Source organism: Fukomys damarensis, unplaced genomic scaffold, assembly GCF_012274545.1.
Source record: "Fukomys damarensis isolate Sample0158 unplaced genomic scaffold, DMR_v1.0_HiC HiC_scaffold_39, whole genome shotgun sequence".
In the NCBI taxonomy this organism is placed as follows: Eukaryota; Metazoa; Chordata; class Mammalia; order Rodentia; family Bathyergidae; genus Fukomys; species Fukomys damarensis.
In genome coordinates this window covers 80,261,791-80,287,556 of record NW_022900951.1, presented here as the reverse complement: position 1 = coordinate 80,287,556, position 25,766 = coordinate 80,261,791, and the positions used below count along the sequence as shown (strand labels likewise).

Genomic DNA, 25,766 nt, shown 5'->3' with positions numbered 1-25,766 from the left:
GGTTAGGGGAAGCCCCAGTCAGCTTAGGAATAATCCTTGCAAAGTGACACTGACCCCCTCCCATCCCACCCTTGTACGCAACACAAATTCAAGACAGCTGGTAGGAGAATTTCACTGAAGAACTGAAAATCCTTGGCTTTTCACTGCTGTAATTTAGGAGAGAGTGGGAGACTGAAGATACAGGAGAGCTAGAGAGAAAACAGATAGAAAGAAAGGGATGGGGAAAAGAGAGAACAGACACAGGGTGAGGCATAGAAAAGAAACAGTGAGCGAGAGTGATCCAGAGAAAGGACAGATGAAGGAAAACTTCAAGGAGAGAGGGAGGGAGAGGAGAGGAGAGAAAAAGAGGGACGGAAGAAGAGGCACTCAGTCACAGAGCTGCTTAGGAAAGTTTGAGGAAGGGTCAGGCAGAAAAAAACTGGAGCTGCTGAAGCACCTGGATACTATAAGCAAATGTGCAAAAGGAAAGGGAGGACACCACTGGCTTCTTCTCCCCTCTATCTATAGCTGCAGCTTCTAGGTCCCCACTCCTTCCACCCCACAATTCCTCTGAAGCCGGAAAAAACTGGTGTCCCAGCCTTGCTCAGCCCTCCCACTGCCCAGGACAGTGGTCTCTTCCCATGAACAGAGTTGGGGAAACGGTGTGGAGGAAGGACTTTGAGAACTACAAAGAGCCCCATGATCCCCAGAGATGAACTGAATGAGGGAAGCAGGCAAGAGAAAGAATGCACAGCTACAAGGATGAAGGGGGCTGGGGGCAAGCAGACCGGCAGACTGACAGAATGACAGGCCGGCCAGCCACACAGGAGAAGGGCTTTGAAGTTCTTCTATCATCTATCCTCTGTATCTCCATCCAGAGGATGAGGAAAAGCTGCCCCTGCCCTCAGCCTCTTCCTCCCCTCTCCTCGTGGACCGGAAGCTCTCAGCTTAAGGAAACCTAGTGGCACTGCCTAACCCCTGTGAGGTCTTTCCCCTTCCTTATAAAAATCCTTAGAACTTTTCTTCCTTAATGTTGGTCCCCAGCTTGGGTGTAGGCTAATAGGAAAGCTGTTGGTGGGGCACAGCAGGGCTGCCTATGTGCACTCCTCCAGCTGGAGTGCTGGAGGCTGGACAGAACACCTCAGGCTTTCCCCAAGTGGCAGAGGCAGCCCAAGCTCCTCCCTTGCACGTGGCATACAAACAGGCTCTGAACCACACTCCAGCTGCTGGTGACTGTGCCTTTAAATTGCTGCTTTCGGAGGGTGCATCTAGGGGAGGTGGGAGGAGAGGAAACATCTTCCTACTGGTCTCCCTCCTCTCTTCCTCCAAGACTCTCCAGGGTTTGGAGAGTGATTGCTGCCCAAAGAGAATCTTTTTTACTTCCCTGGCGAAAGGCCCTCTGCAGCCCAAGGCGAGCCTGAGCTGGAGCCGCTAGGGTTATCTGTGTCAGGATCATTTCCGGGGGAATAGCTCTGGACCCTGACTGGTAAAGACAGGGCAAAGGAGAGGAGACAGAAGAAGAGAGTCCAACTCCTAACCCAGCCCCTTTGCTCACTGTGAGTAGCCCAAGTTGGAGGAAGGTACTGTACTGTGGGTGTTCTGCAGGGATATCCCCTCTCACCTTGGCAGTCAGGCTGAGAAAGGGCTCCAAGGTCCCCGTGGAATGACGACTCTTGTTCCTGCAACCCTCTCCTTCCTTCTCCTCTGGACCCTGCCAGGGCAGATCCTCCTCAGGTGAGCTGAGTGGGGTGAGGAGATGCATGCAAACACTGGTGGGGGAAGGGGACCGCCAGGAGAGCTGGCAGAGTTTCCTCAAGTTTGCAGAGAGAACTCAGTATGGAGGGCTCCAGGGGAGGACACTCTTCCCCAGTCAGGACCTAGGAACTTTCCACTGGCGATGTCAAGGACCCAGTGCTGGTGGGAAGGCGTAAGCATGGGTGAGAGTTTCCTGGGCTTGGGTAAGGGTAGGGATGGGTGGCTTTGGTAGGGGCTGGGTAGTTGAGCCCCCAAAATGAAGGCTGTCAGTCCTGTTAGCCAAATCTGTCTTCCTACCAGCTGTGTCACTTACTGCTTAGATCCCTAAAAATGAGAAAAACATCTTGTCAGCTATCTGCTCAAGGGGTTTCAGATAGTATGGGTTTGCCCCAAGACCGTATCAGGATGGAGCTAGGCTACCCAAGCCTTGTCCTTCTTCAATCATCCTGCCTGTGCACACATGGCTGCTCACTGTCTCTCAAGGAGCGAGCGCTAAGTGGCAATAATTTCCTGGGCTTGCAGCCAAGGAATTCTTGGGGTTCCTTGTAAATGCCACCCTACCAATTGTTCCTTTCTTGTTAGACCAGGAGCCAGTCTAGCTTGACAGGTTGAGCAGAACAGGAAAGATGGATATAGCTTGGGCTGAGCTGGTCATAAGAGCACATTCCAACGTGGAAGGAATAAGTGCCACCACAGCATCCTCCTCCTCTTAATTCACAGGGTACCCCCAGAGCTCTGCCTCTGAGGTGGTTCCTGTCTCACTGGCTGGCTTTCAGGCAAAGATGCAGAAACAGACAGTAAACTTAGGAGCAAAAGCAGCTCAAAGTAGAATGACAGCTCAGCTGGATTTGAAAGGAGAATAAAGACCAAAGAGGGCTCCCATCTAGACCTTGGTGGCTCTCCTGGAGGGGAGACTGATTCAAGGGCTAAGCGCCAATGGCAGCATTCCCACTTGGGTTGGGGGACTGCAGGCAATTAGAACAAGATGGGCCCTTAGAGAAACGTCAGTCCAAGTTTTGTTTTTGTTTTGTTGTTGTTATTTATTTATTTCTGGTACCAGGGATCGAACTTAGGACCTTGTGCTTGCTTGCAAGGCAGGCATGGTGCTTCTGAGCTAAATCCCCGGCCCTCTGTGTTGCTGATTGTACATATGCAAACTGAAATCTAAAGAGGGGGAGTGACCTGTGCAAGGTTGTTCAGGTACCTAGTAGCTGAATCAGTTTTTCCCTCATCCAACCCCAGGGCTTTGCATAAGAAAAAATGTCAGCTCTGTATTCTCCTAGGTCTTGCCAGTGTTTGGCACTTTCCAGGAATGAAAGAGAGGGAAAAAATGGCTATACACAGTGACACACTAGTCACAGGTCCTCAGATAAGATACCCCAGATGAGGGTGCCACAACAGCAATTGGGGATGAAGACAGCCGAACCCACAGTCTGACTGTGTCTAGTGGGACTAGTGGGAGAGGTGACCTGAGAGTGGGGCTAAAGACAATGGAGGAAGGTCTGATTTTTCCACATAAAGGGCCATGTGACTTCCCATCAGGCAGGTGGCAGGTGGCCAGCAGTAGCAACAGCACCTGGCTAGCATGGACACCCTGTGGTGAGACCACAAACTTCTGCTTGCTCCAGCACCACCACTGGCCTCCTCAGATTTTTACAGATGGCTTAGGCCACATGCTTTCATCACTCTTGCTGAGGTCCAGGGTGGCCTCCATGCCCAGTATGAGGGCTTCCTTTTTCTTAGGGAATTCAAGGAGACAGGATTCAAAGATATCGAAGTGGGGCTGCCACTGACCTTCCCCTACTCTGGTTCCTTGGCTGCTCACCCTAGGCTGCTTGCATCATGTACTGTGGTAGATAGATTCAGTCCTGAAGTAAATAACTGTTTGAATCTTGGCTTTACCACTATATAGGCTTTACTAGCTATATAGTCATGAAGTCACTTTATTTCATTGATCCTCAGTCTCATCTATATACAGTCAATTTTTCCATATCTATGGGTTCCACATCTGTGAGTTCAACTAACTGCAGATCAAGAATATATTTTAAAAAAACAATGCTAAACCAAGAATAATACATGCCTATAATCCAGCTACTTAGAAGGCTGATGCACAATGATTGCCAAGTTTGAGGCCAGCCTGGGGGACTCAGTGAGATCCTGTATCAAAATAAAATTTAAAAAGAAGCAGGGATATAGCTCAGTGACGGAACACTTACCTAGTATGTACAAAACCCTGAATTCAATCCCCAGGACCATAAAACAAAATTGCACCTATGTTAAACATCTACATATTTTCATCATTATTCCCTAAATAATAATATAACAACTATCTATATAAAATTTACATTTCACTATGTTTTTAAGTAATCCAGAGATGATGTAATTACATGGGAGGATGTATGTGTATTATCTAGAAATACTATCCCATCTTATATAAGGGACTTGAAAATATATAAAAATGAAGTGGAATCAACGCCCCCCCCCCGGGACAACTGTAATATGTATAATCCAAAAGGACTGAGGTGAATACTAAATGAGATAAATTATGTGAAGTGTTTAGTTTGATTCCTTTCATTATTCTACTAGTCACTGTAGACTTATGGACTTTCTGGGAAAGAAAGGCCCCCTAGCACTAAGGAGACTAGGGCCCAAAAAGATAGCCACGGTGCTGACCAGCCCCGTGGTGCAGCAGCAGCCATGGCAGCAGTGGAGCTGGCTATCGATGTGCTCGACACAACAATGACAGCAGGATAGAACAGAATGAAGAAGTCCAGGAGTCCAGCCTGGGCTTGGTCCTGAGCTCTGCTCTTGCCCCCAAGGATTTGGTAAGCTCCTGGCCCCTGGTCTATCTGTTAGCTGGTAAACTAGTAAGCAGATATGTGGAGGGAGCTTTGCTACTCTTAGAGGGAAATTATTCAGGGAAGAAAGAAGCTGGTTTCTAGGCCAGGCAAAAGCATACTGGCACCTGCCTCAAAATCAACCTGTTGGCAGAGAAAAAAAATGGAAGTTAATTTTCTCAGCATTTCGTGCCTACTGGGAGGCTCTTTCATGTCCACAGGGACCTCCTTCCTTAGCTGAGTTTACCTGCCTGCAGTGGCCCAGAACCACATCATATCTCAACAGATAGCTTCCTGCTAAATACCAGAAGTTAAGCCTCTCTCCTTTCAGAAGCTGGATTCTAGGTCCTGAGCAGGGTCACATGAAGCCCAAGCAATTAACACCAACTCTCAAGGATTCAGTTTGTTACTGAGCCTTTCCCATCCTTGGCTAGGCCACATGAACGAAACATTACAAATATTACAGTGAGATGTCACTTTTCAAAAGTGCTTTCTTATTTTAGTGCTTTCAAAGTACTTTCAGAAAGACAACAGTGGATGAAGGCTCAGCCCAATATTTAAGTCCTAGTCCTGTCTCTCATTAACTCTGAGATTTTGGACAAATAATTCACTTTTAAACCTCGGTTTTTCATCGTAAAATGGAAATAACAGTCTTCATTTCCATTTTATTGAAAATTGTGAGATTAAAATGATCCAATCTATGTGAAAGCCCTTTCCTAGGACAACTGGTGAGTTACCACATTGGCTTATGGCTTTTTTTTTTGTTTGTACACATTTTGTACATTGGTACCCAGAGGCTCATTCTCTCTTATCCTCCTGCCTGATGAGGAGAATGGCTGGAGGTGGGTGGGGATGAGAATGGAGAGAGTCTGTGATAAATTTAGAATACAACTGGCCTCAGACCTCTTTACCTCTCCTGTCCAGGGTGGCCTTGGCAAAAGATGTCAAATCTGGGACCAAGGGGTCTCTGCCCATGTCCCCTTCTGATTTCCTAGACAAGCTTATGGGGCGAACATCTGGATATGATGCCAGGATTCGGCCCAATTTTAAAGGTAAGAAACAGTGATCCTACATAAACCTCTCCTTCCTTGCCACTTTGGCAGCCTACTACCCAGCCCTGTTCCTGTGGCCTGCCCCAAGGAAGGAGGCTGGAGGTTCAGAGCTAGTTCTTACATCTCCCTGTTGCCCATGGGCCTGTGTTAGCTGACACTGTCTTCTCCCAGCAGTGCCCTCACCTAAAACTCAGGGAGGGAGTTCTAGAACCTGCTCCCAGCTTCCTGGAATGCCCTGCCAATGGGTTGTGCTTTACTATTCTTAGGCCCACCAGTGAATGTGACCTGCAACATCTTCATCAACAGTTTTGGCTCCGTAACTGAGACCACCATGGTAAGGGATCTTCCTTTTCTCCACTACAACTCCAATGTGAATGGGGTAAGCTAATAAGACAGCAAGCATTTCCTCCTGTTGCTACCCTCTTCTTGTTTCAAGGTCATAGCTAAAGTCATAGGATATTGGAAGTTATTCAATGGGAAAATATTTCTCCTAGTCTCAGACTTTCACTGCTATGGATAGACAAGCTGCAGTACCAGAGATCAAATGTGTAATAGCTTGATACAGAGAAGTCTTTGGAATCAGAGAAACCTGGGTTCAAATTCTGACTCTATCACTTAATAGTTGTGTTGAGCAGATTTACCTAAATCTATTTTGATCTCAGTTTCTCGTCTGTAAAATTGAGATTATGATGGCACTGTCCTCACAAGACTGGTGTGAGATTTAAATGAGATATACATACAAGAGAGCTCTTAGCAGAGCTTGGCAGATAGATGCCTTTTCCCTTCCTGTTTTTGCTATTATCAGCCCAAGGTAGCTCCTTCTTCAGCAAGTAATATCTACTACTCCCAACACATGGTTCCTAGCATTTCCTCCTCACTGTTCTCTTACTTGTGTAGACTTGCTGGACCTGTGGTAACAGTACTACCTGTGATGGAACAATCTCTCTACCTTCCCAGGACTATCGGGTAAATGTCTTCTTGAGGCAACAGTGGAATGATCCACGCCTGGCCTACCAAGAATATCCTGATGACTCACTGGACCTCGATCCTTCCATGCTGGACTCTATCTGGAAGCCAGACCTGTTCTTTGCTAATGAAAAAGGGGCCAACTTCCATGAAGTGACGACAGACAACAAGTTGCTGCGCATCTTCAAGAATGGGAATGTGCTCTACAGCATCAGGTACACCTGGCGGATGGCCAGGAGTTTATGTCAAAAGAAAGAAGCCAGATGGAGGCTGAAGGGTGGGAGGCGGATGCCCAGCACAGTGCTGAACCCCAGTAAGCTGTCACTTTTTCTTACTGTTCCTACCAGATTAACCCTCATTTTGTCCTGCCCAATGGACCTCAAGAACTTCCCCATGGACATCCAGACTTGCACAATGCAGCTGGAAAGCTGTAAGTATCTGTAGAGTCACGGAACAAGGCCTGGAAAAACAGCTAAGTTACCATTCCATGATACTCTAGACAGAAGGGCCACTCAGTGTGGGGAAGGTCTTACCCAAGCACACACAGTCTATTCTTGGCAGAGATGAGAGTAGAAGCCATAGTTTCCTGACACACAGTTTAACAGGTTTTTTCTACCCCCATACTAGTTGCTGGTCTGGGTGTTTCAAAGGGGTGAGTACCAAATATGCTTGTGCTGTCTGTGTGTGTGGGGGGGGTGATTTGAAGGGCTCCTTCTCTGTTCAAGTTTATATTCCCTCTTACAGTGCCGGAAGTAGTTTTTCTTTACTTCCCCTGAGTTAAGGCATTGAAGATGCTCATAAAATGCCATTGTTGGGTAGGGCACGGAGATTCTTTGAACTCTAATACTTCATGAACATAGATAGCATTATAGAGAAGTAAGAAAAAACAGTTCCAAGCAGAGGACTGTGCCTAGAGAGAAGTCAGCCAAAGGCTCCTCTCTGGCAGAGGCATCAGCCTGTATGGACTGCCCAAAGTATAGAGGAGCAAAAGGATGGTAAGCCTGGGCCATCACCTATTTCTGTTCCTTCTCCATTTCCTGAGTGAAGTGAGACTGCAAGATCAGGAGATACGCACAAGGTCCTCAGAAAAGAAGGCTTATAAGACTGTTTTCGTATATAACAACAATGATGCATAGAACATGTCCTATGTTCATCTCCTTAAAGACCATAAACCACTTTCACATCCAGATCTCCATTACACTTCATAACAGCTTTGAAAAAAATGGTAGAGCGATCCCAACAATGAATGTAACCGTACTGTCTCCCTAAAATGTACCAATAAACTCAATTTAAAAAATGGCAGAGCGACTACTATTATCCCCATTTTATAGAAGGGGAAGTGACTTAACCATAGTAACACAGCCCCTTTGGGTCAAGACCCTACAGTGCTTTTTTCAGCCTTGGTGATTCTGCTCCCATTTCTCCTGTGAATGTTTCGACATTCAGCATGAGCCTTTATGAACTGCTAGCTAAGTGGGAGCCACTTGGCATGTTCAGATACTAACTCTCACTTTGTCACAATTTAAGGCCCTGGGTAGGAATCTGTGGTATTCACATTATCCCATGCATGACTGGCAGGATATAAATAGCTCTTTCTTCCCTGAGGTAGACACAGAATCCCTGGCTCTGAGGCTGGCTCAGCTCTAGACTTGTGATTGTATACTTGCTTATTCCTTTGGGCTTCCTCCAGGGGTCCCTGACATCTTTTCAACCCTCTTGGCATACCTTCTAGATCGGCCAGAATAATTTCTTTTTTATCCTTTCTTAAGCCTAAATACTGGATAGATGAGTCTGGAGTCATCTCTCTTAGGACAGACTCATGAGATAATTGACTAAGTATCCCCTTTAGAAGTTTCCCTTTCCAGGAAGAGCATACAGTTTCTAAATTTCAGGCCTTACTCCTTATCTGTTCTCTTCTGCCAGTTCTAACTCTCCCTCTACCCCTACCCAGCACCCACACTCTACAGCTCTCTGCCATCTCTGTCACTTGCAGTTGGCTATACCATGAATGATCTCGTGTTTGAGTGGCTGGAAGATGCTCCTGCTGTCCAAGTAGCTGAGGGGCTGACTCTGCCCCAGTTTATCTTGCGGGATGAAAAGGATCTAGGCTATTGTACCAAGAACTACAATACTGGTAAGAACCAAGCTCTTTGCTGGCTTTGAGGTACAGAAGGGCCTCCAGATAGGAGGCAAAGAAACAAGGCAGCCATCCTCTTAAAATTCCAATCTAGGCATGATATGACACGGCCTGCATCAACACTTTATCTCATAACTTATGACAATAGTGGTTATCAACACCATTTTCAGAAAGACAGCATCGAGTTTCCAAGAGGTTAAGTCAATTGTCCATGTCACACAGCTAATAAATGACAAATTTGGAATTCAAATCCAAAGCCCATGTTTTTGTCCCTTTCACATGCAGTAGAAAAAATAGCCCTGCACAATGAGTGGCAGAAGTTTCACTCTTCTTGGGGCCAAATTTGAGAGGTGATAAATCCATTTCTAATAGTAAATGGCTATGCGAAACTGGGAAGGAGCAGGCCTAAAGGCAGCAGGCAGGTTATTGTCTGTACCTCGTACTGCCACCAGTGTCCAACTCTCCTGAACTAGCCTGTTTTCCCAACCTGAAACCTAGGCCAGCAAGTGGAGTGGGGCTGCTTTTCCACCCCAAGCATCTACCCTCTGCAGCTTCCCTAAGAGTTGTTTGTTTCTCTTTCTCTCTGGTAATTTGACTGCGAGGAGGTGGAACCCTGAGAAAGAGGTAGCAGGCTAAAGAGAGGGAGATTCTAAGTCTTTCCTATGGTGTGCTGACATACTTCGGGTGCTTATGTACATGTATGTGCATAAATGTGGGGGTGAAGGGATGTGGGGAGTGGGTAGAGGAATAGTTCACTGAGTTTAGAAAATGCAGATGGGAATAGAAATTGGAATAATCTTATGGAGGGAAAATTGATGATTTATATGTAAGGCAGTGGTTTTCAAACTTTGGTATGCAATATATCCCTCTGGAGGGCCTGTTAAAATGTCGATTCTACCTTTCAGAGACTCTGAGTATACATATCAGGAATGATGCCCATAAATTTGCATTTTGACAAACATCTGGGTGATTCTGATGCAGGTGGTCTAGAAAACATGGTACTGTGAGGAACTTTAGTGTAGAAGCTTTATTTGCCCCCCTATTTTCTCATATCCAGGAACTACTTAGAATGTATAATAAGTAAATATTCCAAAATATCACATTGACTTTAGACAGCAAAAAGGCTGCTGGGTCAGTGTTTGCATTACCAAAACTTAGAATTATTCCAAGTATCTACCTGTAGGGCAGAGGTTAAATAAATTAGTATTCTTGTTTTATGCAATAATGCTCAGATTTTAAAAAGGATACTTGCAAGGCACTCATAACCACATGGATAAATATAATTGAAAAAAGTAACATTAAGAGTTATATACACAGAATGATTATATTGTTATGGAAGAACAAACCCAAAATGTGCATTTAAAAATCCTGGAAGGAGGCTTTTGTGGTTTTTCTCACAATAGCCCACCCTACTTCCGCTACAGTGTACTTTTACCTTGCCTTTTCCTCTTTTACTCAGCCCAAGCTCACTCTACAGAGCTAGTTTCTCCCTCACTCTTCACTTTTATTTTTTCAAATAAACTTTGTTGCTGCTTTAAAAACATCCTAGAAGGAAATACTAGCACCAAATATTTCGAAAGTAGTGTGATATAACAGATGAGAGAAAGAACTTTGGAGTCAAATAGACCTAAGTTTGTATTCTGGCTGCACTATTTAATAGTTGTGGGCCCTTGCTTTAATGCTCCTATCTTTTAAATGGGAGATCATGACATTATCTGCCTCAAAGAGTTGCTATAGGATTAAATGAGATAAAGTATATAAAGTCAGGGCACTTAGTAGAGATTTGATAAATGTAATCTTATGAATGTTATTATTCCTTCTCTTTTCATTTTTTCTATACTAAGCAAGGGTCAATTTTGTAAGTAAAACCAAAGCTATAAAAAAAGAAGGAAGGAAGAGAAAGATAATATGCATACTTAGTAAAAGCATGCCACAGCCAAGAAGCCTGGAGAGGTAGGGTGGACTCAGGGAACAACGGGAGGTAACAGCATGTCAGAGCCTTAATTGGAGATTAATAAAATCACTAGTCTTGAGGAATTAGATAGGCCAAACAGGAGTAAGCCTAGACCAAACTAAACTAAAATAATACACAGTCAACTCTCAATGTCCACAGGTTCTGCATCCAAAGAATCAACCAACTACAGAGCAAATCTATTCATGGAAAAAAATGGATCTGTGCTGAATATAAGCAGACTTTCCCCCTTGTAATTATTTTTGTTTATTATTTGTTTGTTGTGCTTAAGAAAGGGTCTCAGTATACAGTCCAAGCTGCTTCAGCCACCCAAATGCTGGGATTACAGGCATGTACCACCTCACGTGGCTGTAATTATTCTCTAAATTATATAGTATAACAACTATTTACATAGTATTAACATCTTGCTAGACATTATAATATAGAGATGATTTAAAGTATACAGGAGGATGTACATAGGTTATATGCAAACACTACCCTATTTTATATATGAAACTTGAGAATCCAGATTTTGTTATCTGCAGGAGAGTCCTGCACCCAATTCCCCACAGATACTAAGAGATGACTACACACATCCTCTTTTATGTATGCCTCTGCTTCTGAGGGAAGCTATGATCTGCTATTTTCTTAGCCTTAAAGCTTCGGGAGGCAGGGTAAAGTGAAGATCGCTGGCAGAGAAGGCAGCGCTCTAGTGCATGGGCCAGTGTACTTTTTATTGATGGAATAGAATACTGTTGCTTAATGTTCTACAGGAACCCACTGTCCACTGTCCAGAGCTGGTCTCTGTCGTGTACTGTTTCCAGATGTTTGCTATCTGGCTCTTCTCACTTGCTTAAGACATAGGCAGTGTTTACCACCACATTGTTGTGGGAGAGCTTCTGGGGTACTAGCAAGAGCAAGCAAGGCTGCTAAGATGAGTCTGACTGTTTTGTTAATAATGACATAACAATAGTAACAATATACTACCTATGTACTCAACACCTCAAATACACTGTCACCCTTAATTTTTTCAAAATCTCAGTGGTAGAGTTGATATTGTCATTACTGTTTTACAGGCAAGGAAACTGAAAGCCTCAATGTTCCACGGCTAATAAATGGAAGTTTCAGGATTCAAAACCCAGACAGTTTTACTCAGGAGACCTCCAGCTCTTTATCTTTTTGGTGCACTATCACTTTAAAGACCTTCTGCTGGAAGCCAAATTGCTGGGAGAAAGAGAAAGTCCTTTATGGCTGCTCTGAGAGCTTTCTTAGTACATTCATGGCCATTTAGAAAGGCTTATTGGCCCTAGTGAGGGGCTCAAAGGCCAGCCAAAAGAGACAGGGCTGCCCCCTCAGGCTCAGCTGACAACTGAGGACCTGAGGCCTCATATTTCATCTCTTTCCTTGCAGGGAAATTCACCTGCATCGAGGTAAAATTTCACCTGGAACGGCAGATGGGCTACTATCTGATTCAGATGTACATCCCTAGCCTACTCATCGTCATTCTGTCCTGGGTCTCCTTCTGGATCAACATGGATGCTGCCCCTGCCCGTGTAGGCCTTGGTATCACCACTGTGCTCACCATGACAACCCAGAGCTCTGGCTCCCGGGCCTCTTTGCCTAAGGTGAAGAGATATGCAAGGGAACCTGCTTGCCATCAAGCTCCCCATTCCCCATTCATTCCATGCTCCTTCCTGCTCACCATCTGCCTTTGATCTAGAGTTGAGAAGAGCCACTGAGCAAGAGCAAGTATCTGACATTCCCTCTTCGCCCACAGTACACTGCTAATAACATTGCTAACAATGTGGGGGCTGAGCTTAGGGGTGCTGTCTGGATAAGGAATGAGTAGATGCAGTGACTTATTTACTTTGACATTCTTTGGGAAATACTGGCATGTCCAAAATGAAAAGATCCTTATCAAGTACAAAGTCTCACTCCCTTACACACAGATTGGAATAAAACCCAGGAGGTAAAATGACCTTCTCAAAGTTATGTCCCACCAGAAATACCCAAAGAAATATCAGGATTTTGAGCCAACTTCTGTCCTCTTGCTATATCAGAAATAAGATACTACTGCAAAACACTCTAGATACAGTATTCTTTGGGGATGCAAAAATTTTGAGGTAGCAAATAGCAATTAAAGCCAGTAGACTCTCATCATCTGGGGCCTGGTGATGTTTTGATTATGCAGAAATATTTGTGCTGAGACTAGTAACAGTTCTCCTAGCCTCAGGTCTTTATGTAGGGAATTTGGAGGTTACTTCAAAGTCCTTAGAGTCAGCAAGGCTCAGAGCAAAGCAGGGATGAGACTATTAATTTATTCATTCAATAAATATTTTTTGAGTATGTACTATGTATCAAACACTGTACTTAGGCATGGAGGAATAATGGGAAGCAAGCAAAGCAACACAGTTTCTTGTGCATCTTGCAGTAAACATGTTTTCTCTTACTCTGATTTGTCAAGAACCAGGCTCCCATCTTTCAATGCACGATCCTAATAAGACTTTTTACTAGGGACTTAAGCAAGGGTTGATCTGCACCATCTATGATGAAATTCTGAATTTTTTTATATGGGGGGGGAAGCAGTGGTTAAATGTAAGAAAGTCAGACTTATTTGGGTTTAAATGTTAGCGTCATAGTGTGACCTTGCATTTGTGAGGCAGATGGTAGAACCACTGAGCTAAATCCTCAGCCCTTAGGTAAATTCTTCAACCTCTCAATTTCTTTGCCTGTAACAAAGGAATAAGAAAGAAAGCCTCTACGATAGGATAATTATGAAAAATAAACAATGTAAAAATATACAGGACAAGGGCCGGGGATTTAGCTCAGCGGTTCGGTGGCCTGCCTTGCAAGCGCAAGGACCCGAGTTCCATCCCCGGTACCAAAAACAAGCAAACAAACAAAAATATACAGGACAAGGGCCGGGGATTTAGCTCAGCGGTTCGGTGGCCTGCCTTGCAAGCGCAAGGACCCGAGTTCCATCCCCGGTACCAAAAACAAGCAAACAAACAAAAATATACAGGACAGTGTTTGGTACATAACCACTCAATAAATATCATTATAATGATCAGGTATCAGAGTTGAAAACAGTGAGTGCTGGATCTGGGACTAAGGCAGATAGTATTGTCCCCATTTATTTTTGATTTGGTGGGAAATCTTTGAGGTATTCCAAATCCCTTTAGTGGAAAACAGTGACAATGCTCAGATGAAGATCAATTGTCCAAGAAGTTGATGGGGATCACTTCCTGCAAATATGTTTTATAGGTGGATGGGAATATTGACAAGGCTCTGAGCAAGATTGACTTAGACAGGGTCAGACAGGGATGTGATGGCTGTGTTATGGTAGTGGCCTTGAATGGAGACCAGAGACAGGAAAGTAATTTTGCACCAAGAACCCTGTCCCAGTTTATTGCCACTGGCCTGCATGGAGAGTCATCTGTAACTCAGAGAGATAGAACAAGCAATTTATGCCTTCTTCTTGACAAATAACTTCCTTTTCTAGTCCCCTTCTGTGAGTACTACCATCCATCTTCTCCCAGGAATCACTTAGTTTCCTCATTTGGAAAAAAATGGACTTTGTTGGGAGGTTGTTTGTTTGTAACATTTGGTATCTCATTAGATTTTAACGACTTTTTTTATGGCCTCATTGGCCAGTAAGCAAAATACCCAAGCACATACCCCAAACTAAATAATCCTCATTAGCCAGCCCCACAAAGCCAGGGACTCAGTAAGCCAGGGAGCTTCTGCTCACTCAAATTTGTACAACATCAGGAGCCCCAAGGAAAGACATAAGGCCAAACCAGGGTCTTCTGAAAGCCACACCTATTATACTCCCAATACTTTATTGTCAAGGATGAGTGGCAGGGGCTTGCTTAATAAGAGAATTCAAATGGAGTTGCTATTCCCCCATGTTTCCAGGAAACTTCTCTTCTTTCCCCTTATGAGGGACCCCAAATGCATTGATCACTCTTTGCCAGGCCTCTGATCTCCACAACTGCAAGCAGCTCAGAGCAAAACAGAAAAAATTACAGCAAGGAAGAAAGTCCTAATTTTCTCCAGATGCTATGAGCACTTGAGACAAGTAATGACAAGAAGGGCAGAGAGAAGTAGAATCCAGCACTGATAAACATTATTACTAAACCATCCATCTTTTCATTTGTTCAAAGAATACTTACTATGTTCTAGGCACTTAGCTTGGAATTGGCAATAGAATATTGAACAACATAAACAGTTCCTGCCAGGGAAGAGGTCACAGGCTGGGGAAGGGAATGGCCAGGTGGGTGATAGATACTAAGAAGGTATAGGTAGCCTGGGTACATTCAGCAGGACAACCAATATAGCCTGAGATAATAAGGGAAGGCTTTTCAGAAGATGTGGTATCTAAAGAAGAAGCTGAAGGATAAGGGAAAGTTATGCAGCTAAAGGAGGAAAGGGGGAAGGGAGACTGGCTTTTTGGAAAACTGCTGAAGTAGCTCATCATCGGCAGGGTTGTAGATTGTAAGGGGCAGGCTGGGGATTTAGCTCAGTGGTGCTGCCACCTGCCTTGCAATTGCAAGGACCCAAATTGGATCACTGGTACAAAAAAACAAAAACAAAAACACAAAGATTGTAAGGGGCACATGGAGGCATGGAGTAAGCCAAAGCTAGATGTCATAGTAAGTGAAACACTGATTGGCTAGTAAGGGTAATGGAGAAACACTGAATGGCTCTAAGAAAGGGATTAATATGGTAAGATTTCTATTTTGAAAACAAACTCTGGCTGCTGTTTGGAGAACAGATTAGAAGTGGCAAGAATAGATCTGGAAAACCATTTAGGAAACTCCTGTATTCTTTTAAATGAGGTAGGATAGTGAGTAGATGGATTCTGGACACTTTTTTCATGTATTATTGACATATTAATCATTAAAAAGGCTTTCTGCCTGGTACTTAAATGTATCCTTTCCATAGATGGTTCAAAGCCCTTCATGACTCTCTTGTCATTAACTCATTGATCTTCATTGCAGTATTTGACATCCGGGGGGGTGGGGGGCAGACACAGTGGGACTGGGAGATCGACCATGAAGTAGGATACCTTCTTAGTAGGATAATGTGTGCACATTGGAGGGAAGGGCTGTGTATTATAGGATTTTTAGTAGCATCCCTGTCTTATACACATTAAATGCCAGTGGACCCCACTACCTAAAAATCGTGTGACCAAAAATGTCTCAAAATATTGTCAAATGCCCCTAGGGGTGGGGCAGAGTTTTTCTCTATTATAAAGCACTAAGGTAAAGGCTGGTGGTATAGCTCAGCAGTATAATGCTTACCAAGCAAGTGTGAGGCCCTAGGTTAGAGCTACTGCACCAGGAAAAATAAGACTAAGGTAGACCATTTATCCAGTGAAACTTGCTCCTCACTTAGGATCTGCAGCACCACCCCCAACCCCGCCCAGCATAGCAGAAGTTGTGAAAGAAGTCATGTGTCATGCACATATCCTACTCCTGCTAGGGAGCCTTACATAGTAAGCTCAATGTTATGCAGGGAGTCAATAAGGAAGTGAAAGAATCTTATAAAGCTGAGCTCTGTCCCTTCTTCCTGATCCATGTTGCTGCAACCCTGTTCCAGGAAAGGTCAGTGTTCAACCTTCACAAGGGAAATGGAAAAGAAAACTACTTAATAGCTGCTGAAGCAGGTAGTAAAAGGAGAGTACTAGGGACTGGATATGTGGATGTCAAGAGTGCCTGACAATTGGTGAGTATCCTGATGCATAGTGAGTGGTGCTCCCTCAGGATTATACCCTGTGCTCCCTTCCAGGCTGAGAGATGAAGTCCTAGCTTACTGATGAACTCCATTACTTAGGAGGGACTCTTGCAAAGAGCAGCAAGGAAAACTATAGGGTGAAGGAGAAAAACAGAAAGTGGAGAAAAGAAAGGAAGAAGCTCTTAGTCCGTGAGGCTGTAGCCTAGGAAAATGGCAAAGGCAGTGGATTGAGAACCCAGAACCTCCAAGTCATAGTGCCACCTTTTTACCGGGTAATCTTTGATAAGATTTTTTCTCTTTGAGCTTTAAGTATCTTCATGGGTTTCACATGGGAATGATGAACTCTACTAATAACTCCCAAGACTGTGAAGACCCAAGGGGATAAAAGAATAAACAAAGCAGTGTTCATGATCATTGCTATTTATTGAAAGAAAAGTATCAGAAGAAGACAAGAATGAAAAGAATAATAAGCATCAGAAGCAGAAATGTAAAAGGAATAAAAGAAGAAAGGAAAAGGAGTATAGGGAGGAAAGGCAGAGAGAAGTGGAGGGTGGAGAGTGCAGAGAGTTGAAGGATGATGGGTAGCCCGATGTTTATGACATGAGTGTTCAGATAATGAGACAAAACATGGAAAGCTTCTTTAAAAACGAGAAAAAAGTCAGGATAAAGCAGAATAACAGCAGGCAATCGATAAGGGCTGGAGATCCACTCGACCAGCCATGGAAGGACTCCAAGAAGGCTGACTGCCCTGCTTATGGATGTTGCAGGTGTCCTACGTGAAGGCAATCGACATCTGGATGGCTGTGTGTCTGCTCTTCGTGTTCGCTGCCCTGCTGGAGTATGCTGCTGTCAATTTTGTCTCTCGTCAGCATAAGGAATTCATGAGATTTCGAAGAAGGCAGAGGCGCCAACGCATAGTGAGTATAGCAAGGTGTGGGAGCTTCCTTTATCCTTTAGATTACTTCTTCCCTACTGCTTCTCCCACAAACCAGGACCCAACCGAAGTTCTGCAAGGATTTCAAGGAACCCCAATTCTAGTTCTAAGCTGATTACAGTTAGCTAAGTGTTTTAACCTCTTTAGCTTTATTTCCTTATCTCTCAATGGGACATTAGCCCCTATAAGGTGGTATAATAGAATAGTTAAGAGTGTGGATTCAGTGTCTGGTACATAGTAAGCACTGAAAATATGTTACCAAGATGTAGAACATTTTCAAGTCCATTCTTATGCCACTGCTTTGATAAGTAGTAATTATTGTATCTTGGTGTTTCCACACACAGAAGGAAGTCACACTAGTCTGTCCTACACTAACTGATGGTTAAGAAGTCAAGTCAGACATGGGAGTGCCTTTCTAGGGAAGCATTTTAAGAGGATCCCCATAACTAAGATGGAATTGAAAGCGTACTTCTTGCCTCTTGTTGGGTTTCTTGATCTTCTAGTAAGCACTGAAAATATGTTACCAAGATGATAGGGAAGCATTAAGAGGATCCCCATAACTAAGATGGAATTGAAAGCGTACTTCTTGCCTCTTGTTGGGTTTCTTGATCTTCATTGGATGCATCAGAGTTGTTTGGTTTAAGCTGTTGTTCCCCCTCATTGTTGTTGGATAACCCCATTTCTTCTACAGTAGAGTGATCACCTGGGAAAATATGAGGAAGTGTGTAGTCATGACAACAGAGGCAATTTATTCTCAGTTGCCCAGAAAGTAGGTGTTAGGTAAGTTGTCATGACAACAGTGATGCCTGAGCTACCCTCACAGAAGCAAGCCTCCAATTATGAGCAAAGCAGAAAACCTTTACTGAGCTACATACTAGTTGTTTAATCTTGGAGACACAGAGTTCTGGTCTGTCTTGAGTTTTGACTCCATGTTTTTTGCCTAAACCAGAGTCTTTAAAACCAAAAAGCAAAGCGCATAATGATCTCTGGGGGATAGAAAACTCATTGTTAAAATCCTGGCTCTAGGGGCTGGGCTCCATAGTTCAGTGGCAGAGCACTTACCTAGCATGTGTATAGGTCCTGGGTTTCATTCTTGGTAACACAGGGGGAAAAAGTCCTGGTTGTAACCTATCTGAGCCACATCAGGACAAGGACTGTTCCTCTCCCTAAAATTCCGTTTCTCAATTCAGCTGCTGTGGGGGCACTTCTACCATATAGCCACATTAATAACATCTCACAAACTGTCTGTATGGTTTCATGTCCCTTGTAAGGTCCTTCTGCAGAGGACAGGGCTGGTGTCTCATGTAGGGATTTGTCCGAATTTGTCAACTCTTGCCTTGTTGTAGACCTTTCCTTGGGTCCTATGTGGCAAGCCCTCTAGTGGATTTATCTACAGCTACATCTCATTGAGTATCAAAAAATGAGTACATTCTTTAACAGATCTGAAAGCTAAGAAAAGAGGTTTTCTAAACTAACTGTCCCATCACTTACTTTAGTTGAGCAAAATCTGCCTGCAATTACCAAAATCTTGTCCTTATAGGGGCTTTGGTCTTGGTACCTTTTTAATGCCTACCTTAGAAAAGAAGAGCAGGTTGCAAACCGGTTCAGAGTTCTTTTTCAGCTCAACTGGCTGTGTAGTTGTCCCAGCAAGGGAATATTATAGGGCTACTCTAGGATGACACTAGTCCCACCACCTTCCCTGCACTCCCCCAACCCTCAACTGTCCACAACCTGTCACCTCCTGCTCATATATGTTGATCCTGAGCTCATAATGGAGCCTGTCATAACCAGTGCTCAATTATTACAAAAGCCTTAACAGCAGCCTGAGCCTTGCTTAGGACCCTGGGGTTGCATGAAAATGGATTGAGACTTATTATTAATGTAAATAAAACCTGAAAAATCAAACCTTTGCCATTAATCATATACCTTGTCCAGGCTCCTTAAAGCTACTGCTATCTCAGTGAAACTCTTAACAGGAATCCTGGAGGCACTAAGCAGACTAAACAAGTTAATGGTGAGTTTATCCCTCACCTGAACTTCTCTCTAGGCCTCACTGTTCCAGCTGGAGAAGCAGAAGACTTTGGTCTGAGAGGAGCCCTTGGCATGGGGGGGGGCGGTCTGCGGATTTTTGTGCTTTGTCTTCCCAGCTGGTCTATAAGATTCAGAGTGAAGCTCTCTTTTGTATCACTTCAGCAGGGCCTTAAAGCTCAGAACACAGCAACCATGTAACCCAGCCTACCAACTTTAGCTGATTGGCAAGGGCTATGAGACTGGAAAAAGAGAAAATCCTGCCATTGTCAAAAGAAAAACACGAGAACTAAGAGAAATTTCAAAATACTGCCATGTGTTCCTGGTGGCTTGATCCCTGAACCCTATTCACCTTTCTCTCTTTTACCTAGCCCCTTCTCTTATTTCTAATATCTTTTCTTTTTGCAACTCTTACTTCTATGCATGTTGCTTTCCCATCTCCACACCTTGCTTCCTACTGTGACTTTCATCTCCAGCTTGGTTTTTAGAAGATATTTGCCCCCCAGCTTCTCAGCTCTCTTCCCCTATACATAGCTAAAAAAAATAAAGTTCTACGTCATAGCTATGTAAGCTGTATTTAAGGCTCCACTGAGACTTTCTCACACACACACACACACACACACACACACACACACATATACACACAAAGACACAGAATCTGGTCTATATAGACGATACCCAAATCCAGGACCCCCCACCCTCGGATTTCAGGCCACTCACTTTTTGTCTCCCAACTATAAGACATTCATATTAAAATGATAAACAGCCTAGAGCAGTTTACTCTATTGGCCATATTTGCTCTCCTGTTTGAAATGTTGTTTTCCAGCTTGGGAAATATTTCCAAATAATTCCCTTTAGATTTACTGTGATGGGAGAAAAGAGGAAATAATTGCATCTACAGAGACATAGCAGTAGGATCCAACTTTCTCTTCCAGAGTTTTTTTTGTTCTCAAATATGTACTGTATATTCTATGCTGGCGGACAGGTGAGCAGTGGAAAACAGAGTGACCTGAGGGAACCTGAACTGGAAAGCAAGAGAAATTCCTTGGGAGATATTTTGCTTGCCTCGGTTTCTTTACTTCTATAATGGGTCCAGCAAACCTCTTTAGAACAAAATGTGTAAAGGTTTTTGGTGACAGAAGCTATGGGAATAGCTTTGAGCAAAGAGCTAAAGCTCCCCCACTACAACTATTCAGGTTCAAAGTACAACCACAATAGTCAATTGCCTCTGACCTGCATGCATACAACTCCTCTACAAAAACTGTAACAAATCAAGGATAGGACAGCAAAGCTATCCGGTGAGCAAACGCAGATTCTTTTCCATACCAAAAGTATCACTCCCTTTCTAGAGGCTAAAGGGCATCATGGGATTGTGAGGAGTGAGGCAAGGAGTAAGTCTGTTTACCTGCCAAGTACTTTGTAATGCAACGACATTTTCTTCTGATACTCTTCTGTTTGAGACCCTGAGAGGATGATGGCTTCACAAAAACAGCAGGCCATTCCTTTTCCTTTATTCTGAAGCATATGGCTCTTAGTCCATTCACTCATTCAACAGATACTATCTACAGAGTGGCTGTCAGGTTCCAGGCACAGTCCTAGGCACTAGGGATACAGCAGCGAATTAGACCAATGCCCAAGTTTGTACTATAAGTCCATAAGCAACAGAGAAGAGATAGAATCTGCTAGTGAAATTGTGGCCTGAGTTTGCCTGTCCTTAGTGCCTGCTACCAAGCCTACTCTCATGACAATTCAACTTCTGGTAATGTATAATCAAGGGTTACAAGGACATACTACACCAACACCTAATCTATGAAGCTACTAAATGTGCTATCATAGCTGCAGAGGCCTCAATATAAGCATCCTATGCTGCATAGTGGTTAAAAATGTCACATCCATACCATATACATATATCATGTTCTTACCCTTTAGAGTAACTACCTAAGGTAGCTGTAGGGTAACTAACACGTTTGCTTTGGAATTCCCCAGTTTTAGCATAGAAAGACTCAAGAAGCCCCTTGACTCTGAAAAAACCAAGACATTTTACAAGGGGACACTTTATTTTGATTTCTTAAGACAGCGTAAGCTTTCATTCCAAAACCTTCAATAATTCAAAAATTGTAACCTTCTTTGAAGGATATATATTCTTAACTGCCCTTTAGAAGTAGATAAAATCAGGCTTATTTGGATCTTTAAAAATTTTCTTAGTATATTTTGCAACACATAATAAATGTATTTATTGTGAGGCATTGGTCTTAAATAAAATCAGAGCAAATAGGTTCTGAGTGGGAGCCCAAGGGCCTACTGTATAAATAAAAGTATTGATCACCCAGGGGCTTTGGTTCTCCCCTCCCCTTTTGCAAGTGTTTTTATAAATTATGATAAAATACAGTGAATGCTGCTGTCTAGTGCCACCCAATAAAAAGAAAGGGTCATGAAAACATTACAATATGTCCTCATCTACTTTATTCACTGGATCTGACAGTACAAAACTTCAGGATCTTCCACAAAGTCAAAATGATCATGAAAGGCAAATGTTTTGAATCAATGCAGGACATCAGGATAGCCCCAATAATGCCAAGTAAGGACACTCATGAAAGAGGGCTTTCCAGAACTACTTAAAGGTGCAAGAATGATGAAATTAGTGTACACAAAGATAAGAGTATTTTGAGGGGATTAGTAGCAATGTATCTTTTGCTGTAATATTTTTTATTTTAAACATTCACTGTATTTTTTTCAATTTTTTATTAGTACATGTTTGCAATACAGAATGAAATTTCATGGGAGTTGGTACATGTACATATAACATCTTAATTCTTTTTTCATTGCTTTTCCCTCCTCCTCCCTTCCTCCATCTCTTGATCCCCCCCTTCCCCTCTGTAAAATATTTATTTCCTTATTATTTGTCTTTTATTTTTCTCTTTATTTATATTATGGGCTTCTCATAAAAAAGAAACCATGTCGTAATTAAGCTTATGTGTTTGATTTATTTCACTTACTATTATTATGATCTCAAGGAGCATTCATTTTCCTCCAAATGAGTCAAGTTTAAAGAAATGGCATAATGGGCCAGTGATTTAGCTCAGTGATTCTCCTGCCTGCCTTGCAAATGGGAAGGTCCCAAGTTCAATCCTCGGTACCCACCCCCCCAAAAAAGAAAAGAAATGGCATAGTATTCCATTATGTATAAATACCACATTTCCTTTTTTGATCATACCAGTGTGTGTGTGCGCGTGTGTGTGCTAGTGCTGGGGATTGAACTCAGGGCCTTCGTACTGAATTTCAATCCCCAGCCCCCTTTTTAAATTTTGAGATAGGGTCTCTTTAAATTGCTAAGTTCCCCAGGTGTTGCCCAAACCTCTGATCTGGGTTCAGCCTCCCAGAGTGATCAGATTACAGTCATGTACCACCACATTTCACTTCTATCTCTTTTGTCAGTATCTTTCTGTCCTTATTTCCTGGCTGCTGGCTGTGTTATATTACTTACGGCTTTCAGCTGACTATTGGATAAATAGATTTTTTGTAGTTTGCCACATAACTCAGTGCTTACATAAAATTTACTTCTTTAATGCTGATGTATTATTACAATGCGTAGATGGTACATGAATAGAATGTTCACTAGGTAATACATGTACTGACCCTTCTGACAAAATTGCTAATCTGCAGACAACAGAGTAATCAGCTTTATTCTACTTTCAATGACCCATTAGGTTATTTAAGACTTTTAGAATTTTTAGCATGAAGTTAAGATAATTTTTAAAAAGATATTATATACAAGGAAAGCTAATTTTGAAGATTTTGAAATTCATTAAATTTCACTACATCTAAATATCTCAGCTCTTTACTGTCTGGTGATTTTGTTATTCTGTTTATTACTAGCCAGAGATAACTTGACATTCAAGTGCCTTCTCATGGTAGACGGCACTTCATTGGGTTTTAAATGGACCTAAATGGTGTTATGCATTTTAAAAAGGCAGCTGGGAATCTATCTGTAAGTGGAATCATAACATATACCGTATGTTACCATATACAGGTGCTTAGCATACAACTATCTCGTGAATGGTTTTTTTTGCCTGTGTACTCAGTCACCTTGTCTGCAGGTCATCTATGAGATATTTGTGTGGCCTGACCTTTGTCCCTCTGCCTTAGAGTTTTAACCTCAAATTCTGCATTTTGTTACCTATAATTTTAGGAGGAAGACATCATACGAGAAAGCCACTTCTACCTCCGTGACTATGGCCTAGGCCACTGCTTACAGGGAAGGGATGGAGGCCCAATGAAAGCTTCTAGTATATATAGCCCCCAACCTCCAGCTCCTCTTCTAAAAAAGGGAGAAACCATGCGGAAACTGTATGTGGATCAAGCTAAAAGAATTGACACCATCTCCCGAGCTGTTTTCCCTTTTACTTTTCTCATCTTCAATATCTTCTACTGGGTTGTCTATAAAGTGCTACGGTCAGAAGATATCCACCAGGCACTGTGAATTGGTGGGAGATATGGAGTCCAGCTGCTGGCTTCCTGCTTTCTCCTGGGTGGGCTTTTCCTCTCTATTAGATTCCATCAAGGACTTAGACAATTTCTTCCTGATCTTTCTCCCTCTCAGAACAACTACCAGTACCACAACTATATGGGCCTATACTGCATAGTGACAATGGTGGCTGTACTTACAGGATGGCTCATCTACCCTAATCCAGATTTTCTCCATACTCTACCACTTCTCATGAGAATAAAGCTTGGGCATGTTCCCGTGGCCAGGATGACTTGCTTCCCTTTCTGGGGACCCTCTGTTTTCCACTATTTTAGTGCAGAATATTTAGGCCACTGCTATTATACCCTGGTGTTTCTCATCTTAATCTGCACCACTCCTCACCCTTCAACCATCTACCCAAAGGCTGGCCTTTACTTGGCCCTCTGTTCCTTCTAATGCATGCTCAAATAGAGCCCTTTCCTATCCACAAGTGCTGCCCTGTGTGACCAGTCAGGCTTTCTTACAGTGAGAGGAAGGCAAAGGCAGAGGTTCCCCTTTTCATAACAAAAATAAACAGTCATGAGCTGCACTGAGCTTAAGCACTGTTATGTGATCCAACAAGAGGTATCCAAGTCTCCTGAGAAGTTCAACACTATGAGAACTAGTTACGGAATCTTGGACCTTCAAAAAGATGGCCGTTCCAGATATGGCCAAACTTCCTGGTCTCAGAAATATCTGTTCTTTTCCCTAATGAGCATGGTGACAGAGTGTTGATCTCCTGAGTAATGAAAAAAGAGAATAAATACTTATTCTTTAAATAAATTACTTGATGATGCTAGGAAGCTCAAGAAAAAAGAGATCAGGCTGGACATGGTGGCATATGCCTATAATCCCAGCTACTAGGGAGGCTGAGGCAGGAATATCACAAACTCAAAGCCAGGTTGGGCATCTTGGCAAGATCTTACCTCAAAAATATTTTTTTGGTAAAATAAAAAAGCACTGGGGATGTATTTCAATGGTACAGTGCTTGCCTAGCACATTTGAGGCCCTGAGTTCAGTCTCCAGTACTGCATAAAAGAAGGAAGTGGGGAGGGAAGGAAGGAGGTAGACAGGGAAAAGAAAAGTGAGATCAAAGGTAGTAGAACACAGGAAGAGCAGAATACAGAAACTATCCTCAGAGTGTGTTGTGGGCTGAGTTTTCATTTGTTTCTTCTTTTTTTCCAAAGTCTCTTTACCCTTCAGGACCTTTCATTTCCAACTTGCTCCTTCACCTCCTTTGGTAAGCAAATGGTGCCAAGCAACCTTTTTCAGGCTAGAGTGGGCTTCAAAGTTCCTGGGGAGAAACTAGGTAAATAAAGGACCCACATCCTGGACAAATAGAGAGAAAAACTCTTTTTCCCTCTCCCTCCCCTCAGTTCAGGGTGTTCCATATTGAAAGTCAACAGAACAAGGAACAAAGTAAATCCTATAATCTACCAACCTAAGGGTAGCAGTTGTAGAAGTTAGAGGGCCATAATCAGAGCTATTTCTTCATTTTTGCCATCTTTTCTCCTTCTATAGTAAAGAGCTGTGAAGACGTGTAGCAGCCAGTTAACACTACCAGAAATGTCAGAATACAGAGGGTTGGTATGGAAGAGCCTATTTTAGGCCTAACCTATCACTGAAACATGGGGAAGCACTGGTCTGCTACACTGAGTCCTTTGAAGTGACTCAGCTATGAGGAAGACAAACAGGATAGGCAGATGGGATAGATTAAAGTGTAAGGCTAAGAGGTATAAGAGATAATTGAATAATCTCTTAGATACCTTGTCCTTTTCTCTGGGCCTAGAATAATGAACTACATAAATTAAATCTCTCTCTCTCTCCCTCTCTCCCTCCCTCTCTCTCTCTCTCTCTCTCTCTCTCTCTCTCTCTCTCTCTCTC

The 25,766-nt window shown here is 43.0% G+C and overlaps 1 protein-coding gene and 1 long non-coding RNA gene across 2 annotated transcripts in view; one reads left to right on the top strand and one right to left on the bottom strand.

Moving 5' to 3' along the window:
* Positions 1–25,766, bottom strand: part of LOC104858519 — a 77,917-nt gene that overhangs the window by 35,833 nt on the left and 16,318 nt on the right. Inside the window, exon 4 of the long non-coding RNA XR_004515803.1 lies at positions 20,784–20,980. This is a non-coding gene — a long non-coding RNA (uncharacterized LOC104858519). The remainder of the gene's footprint in view (positions 1–20,783; positions 20,981–25,766) is intronic.
* On the top strand, positions 1,305–24,375 carry LOC104858520. Its single transcript, XM_010618766.2, has 9 exons — positions 1,305–1,713; positions 5,496–5,623; positions 5,890–5,957; positions 6,581–6,804; positions 6,937–7,019; positions 8,583–8,723; positions 12,088–12,302; positions 17,184–17,333; positions 23,568–24,375. Exons 1-9 carry the CDS (start codon positions 1,643–1,645, stop codon positions 23,856–23,858), a joined length of 1,371 nt encoding a protein of 456 aa, XP_010617068.1. The 5' UTR covers positions 1,305–1,642; the 3' UTR covers positions 23,859–24,375.

Excerpts from the sequence above, each read along its gene's own strand:
- LOC104858520 (XM_010618766.2), top strand. The coding sequence starts at position 1,643 with ATGACGACTCTTGTTCCTGCAACCCTCTCCTTCCTTCTCCTCTGGACC. Across the intron at positions 12,303-17,183 it reads CCCGGGCCTCTTTGCCTAAG|GTGTCCTACGTGAAGGCAAT; the intron begins GTGAAGAGATAT and ends TGGATGTTGCAG. Across the intron at positions 17,334-23,567 it reads GGCAGAGGCGCCAACGCATA|GAGGAAGACATCATACGAGA; the intron begins GTGAGTATAGCA and ends CTATAATTTTAG.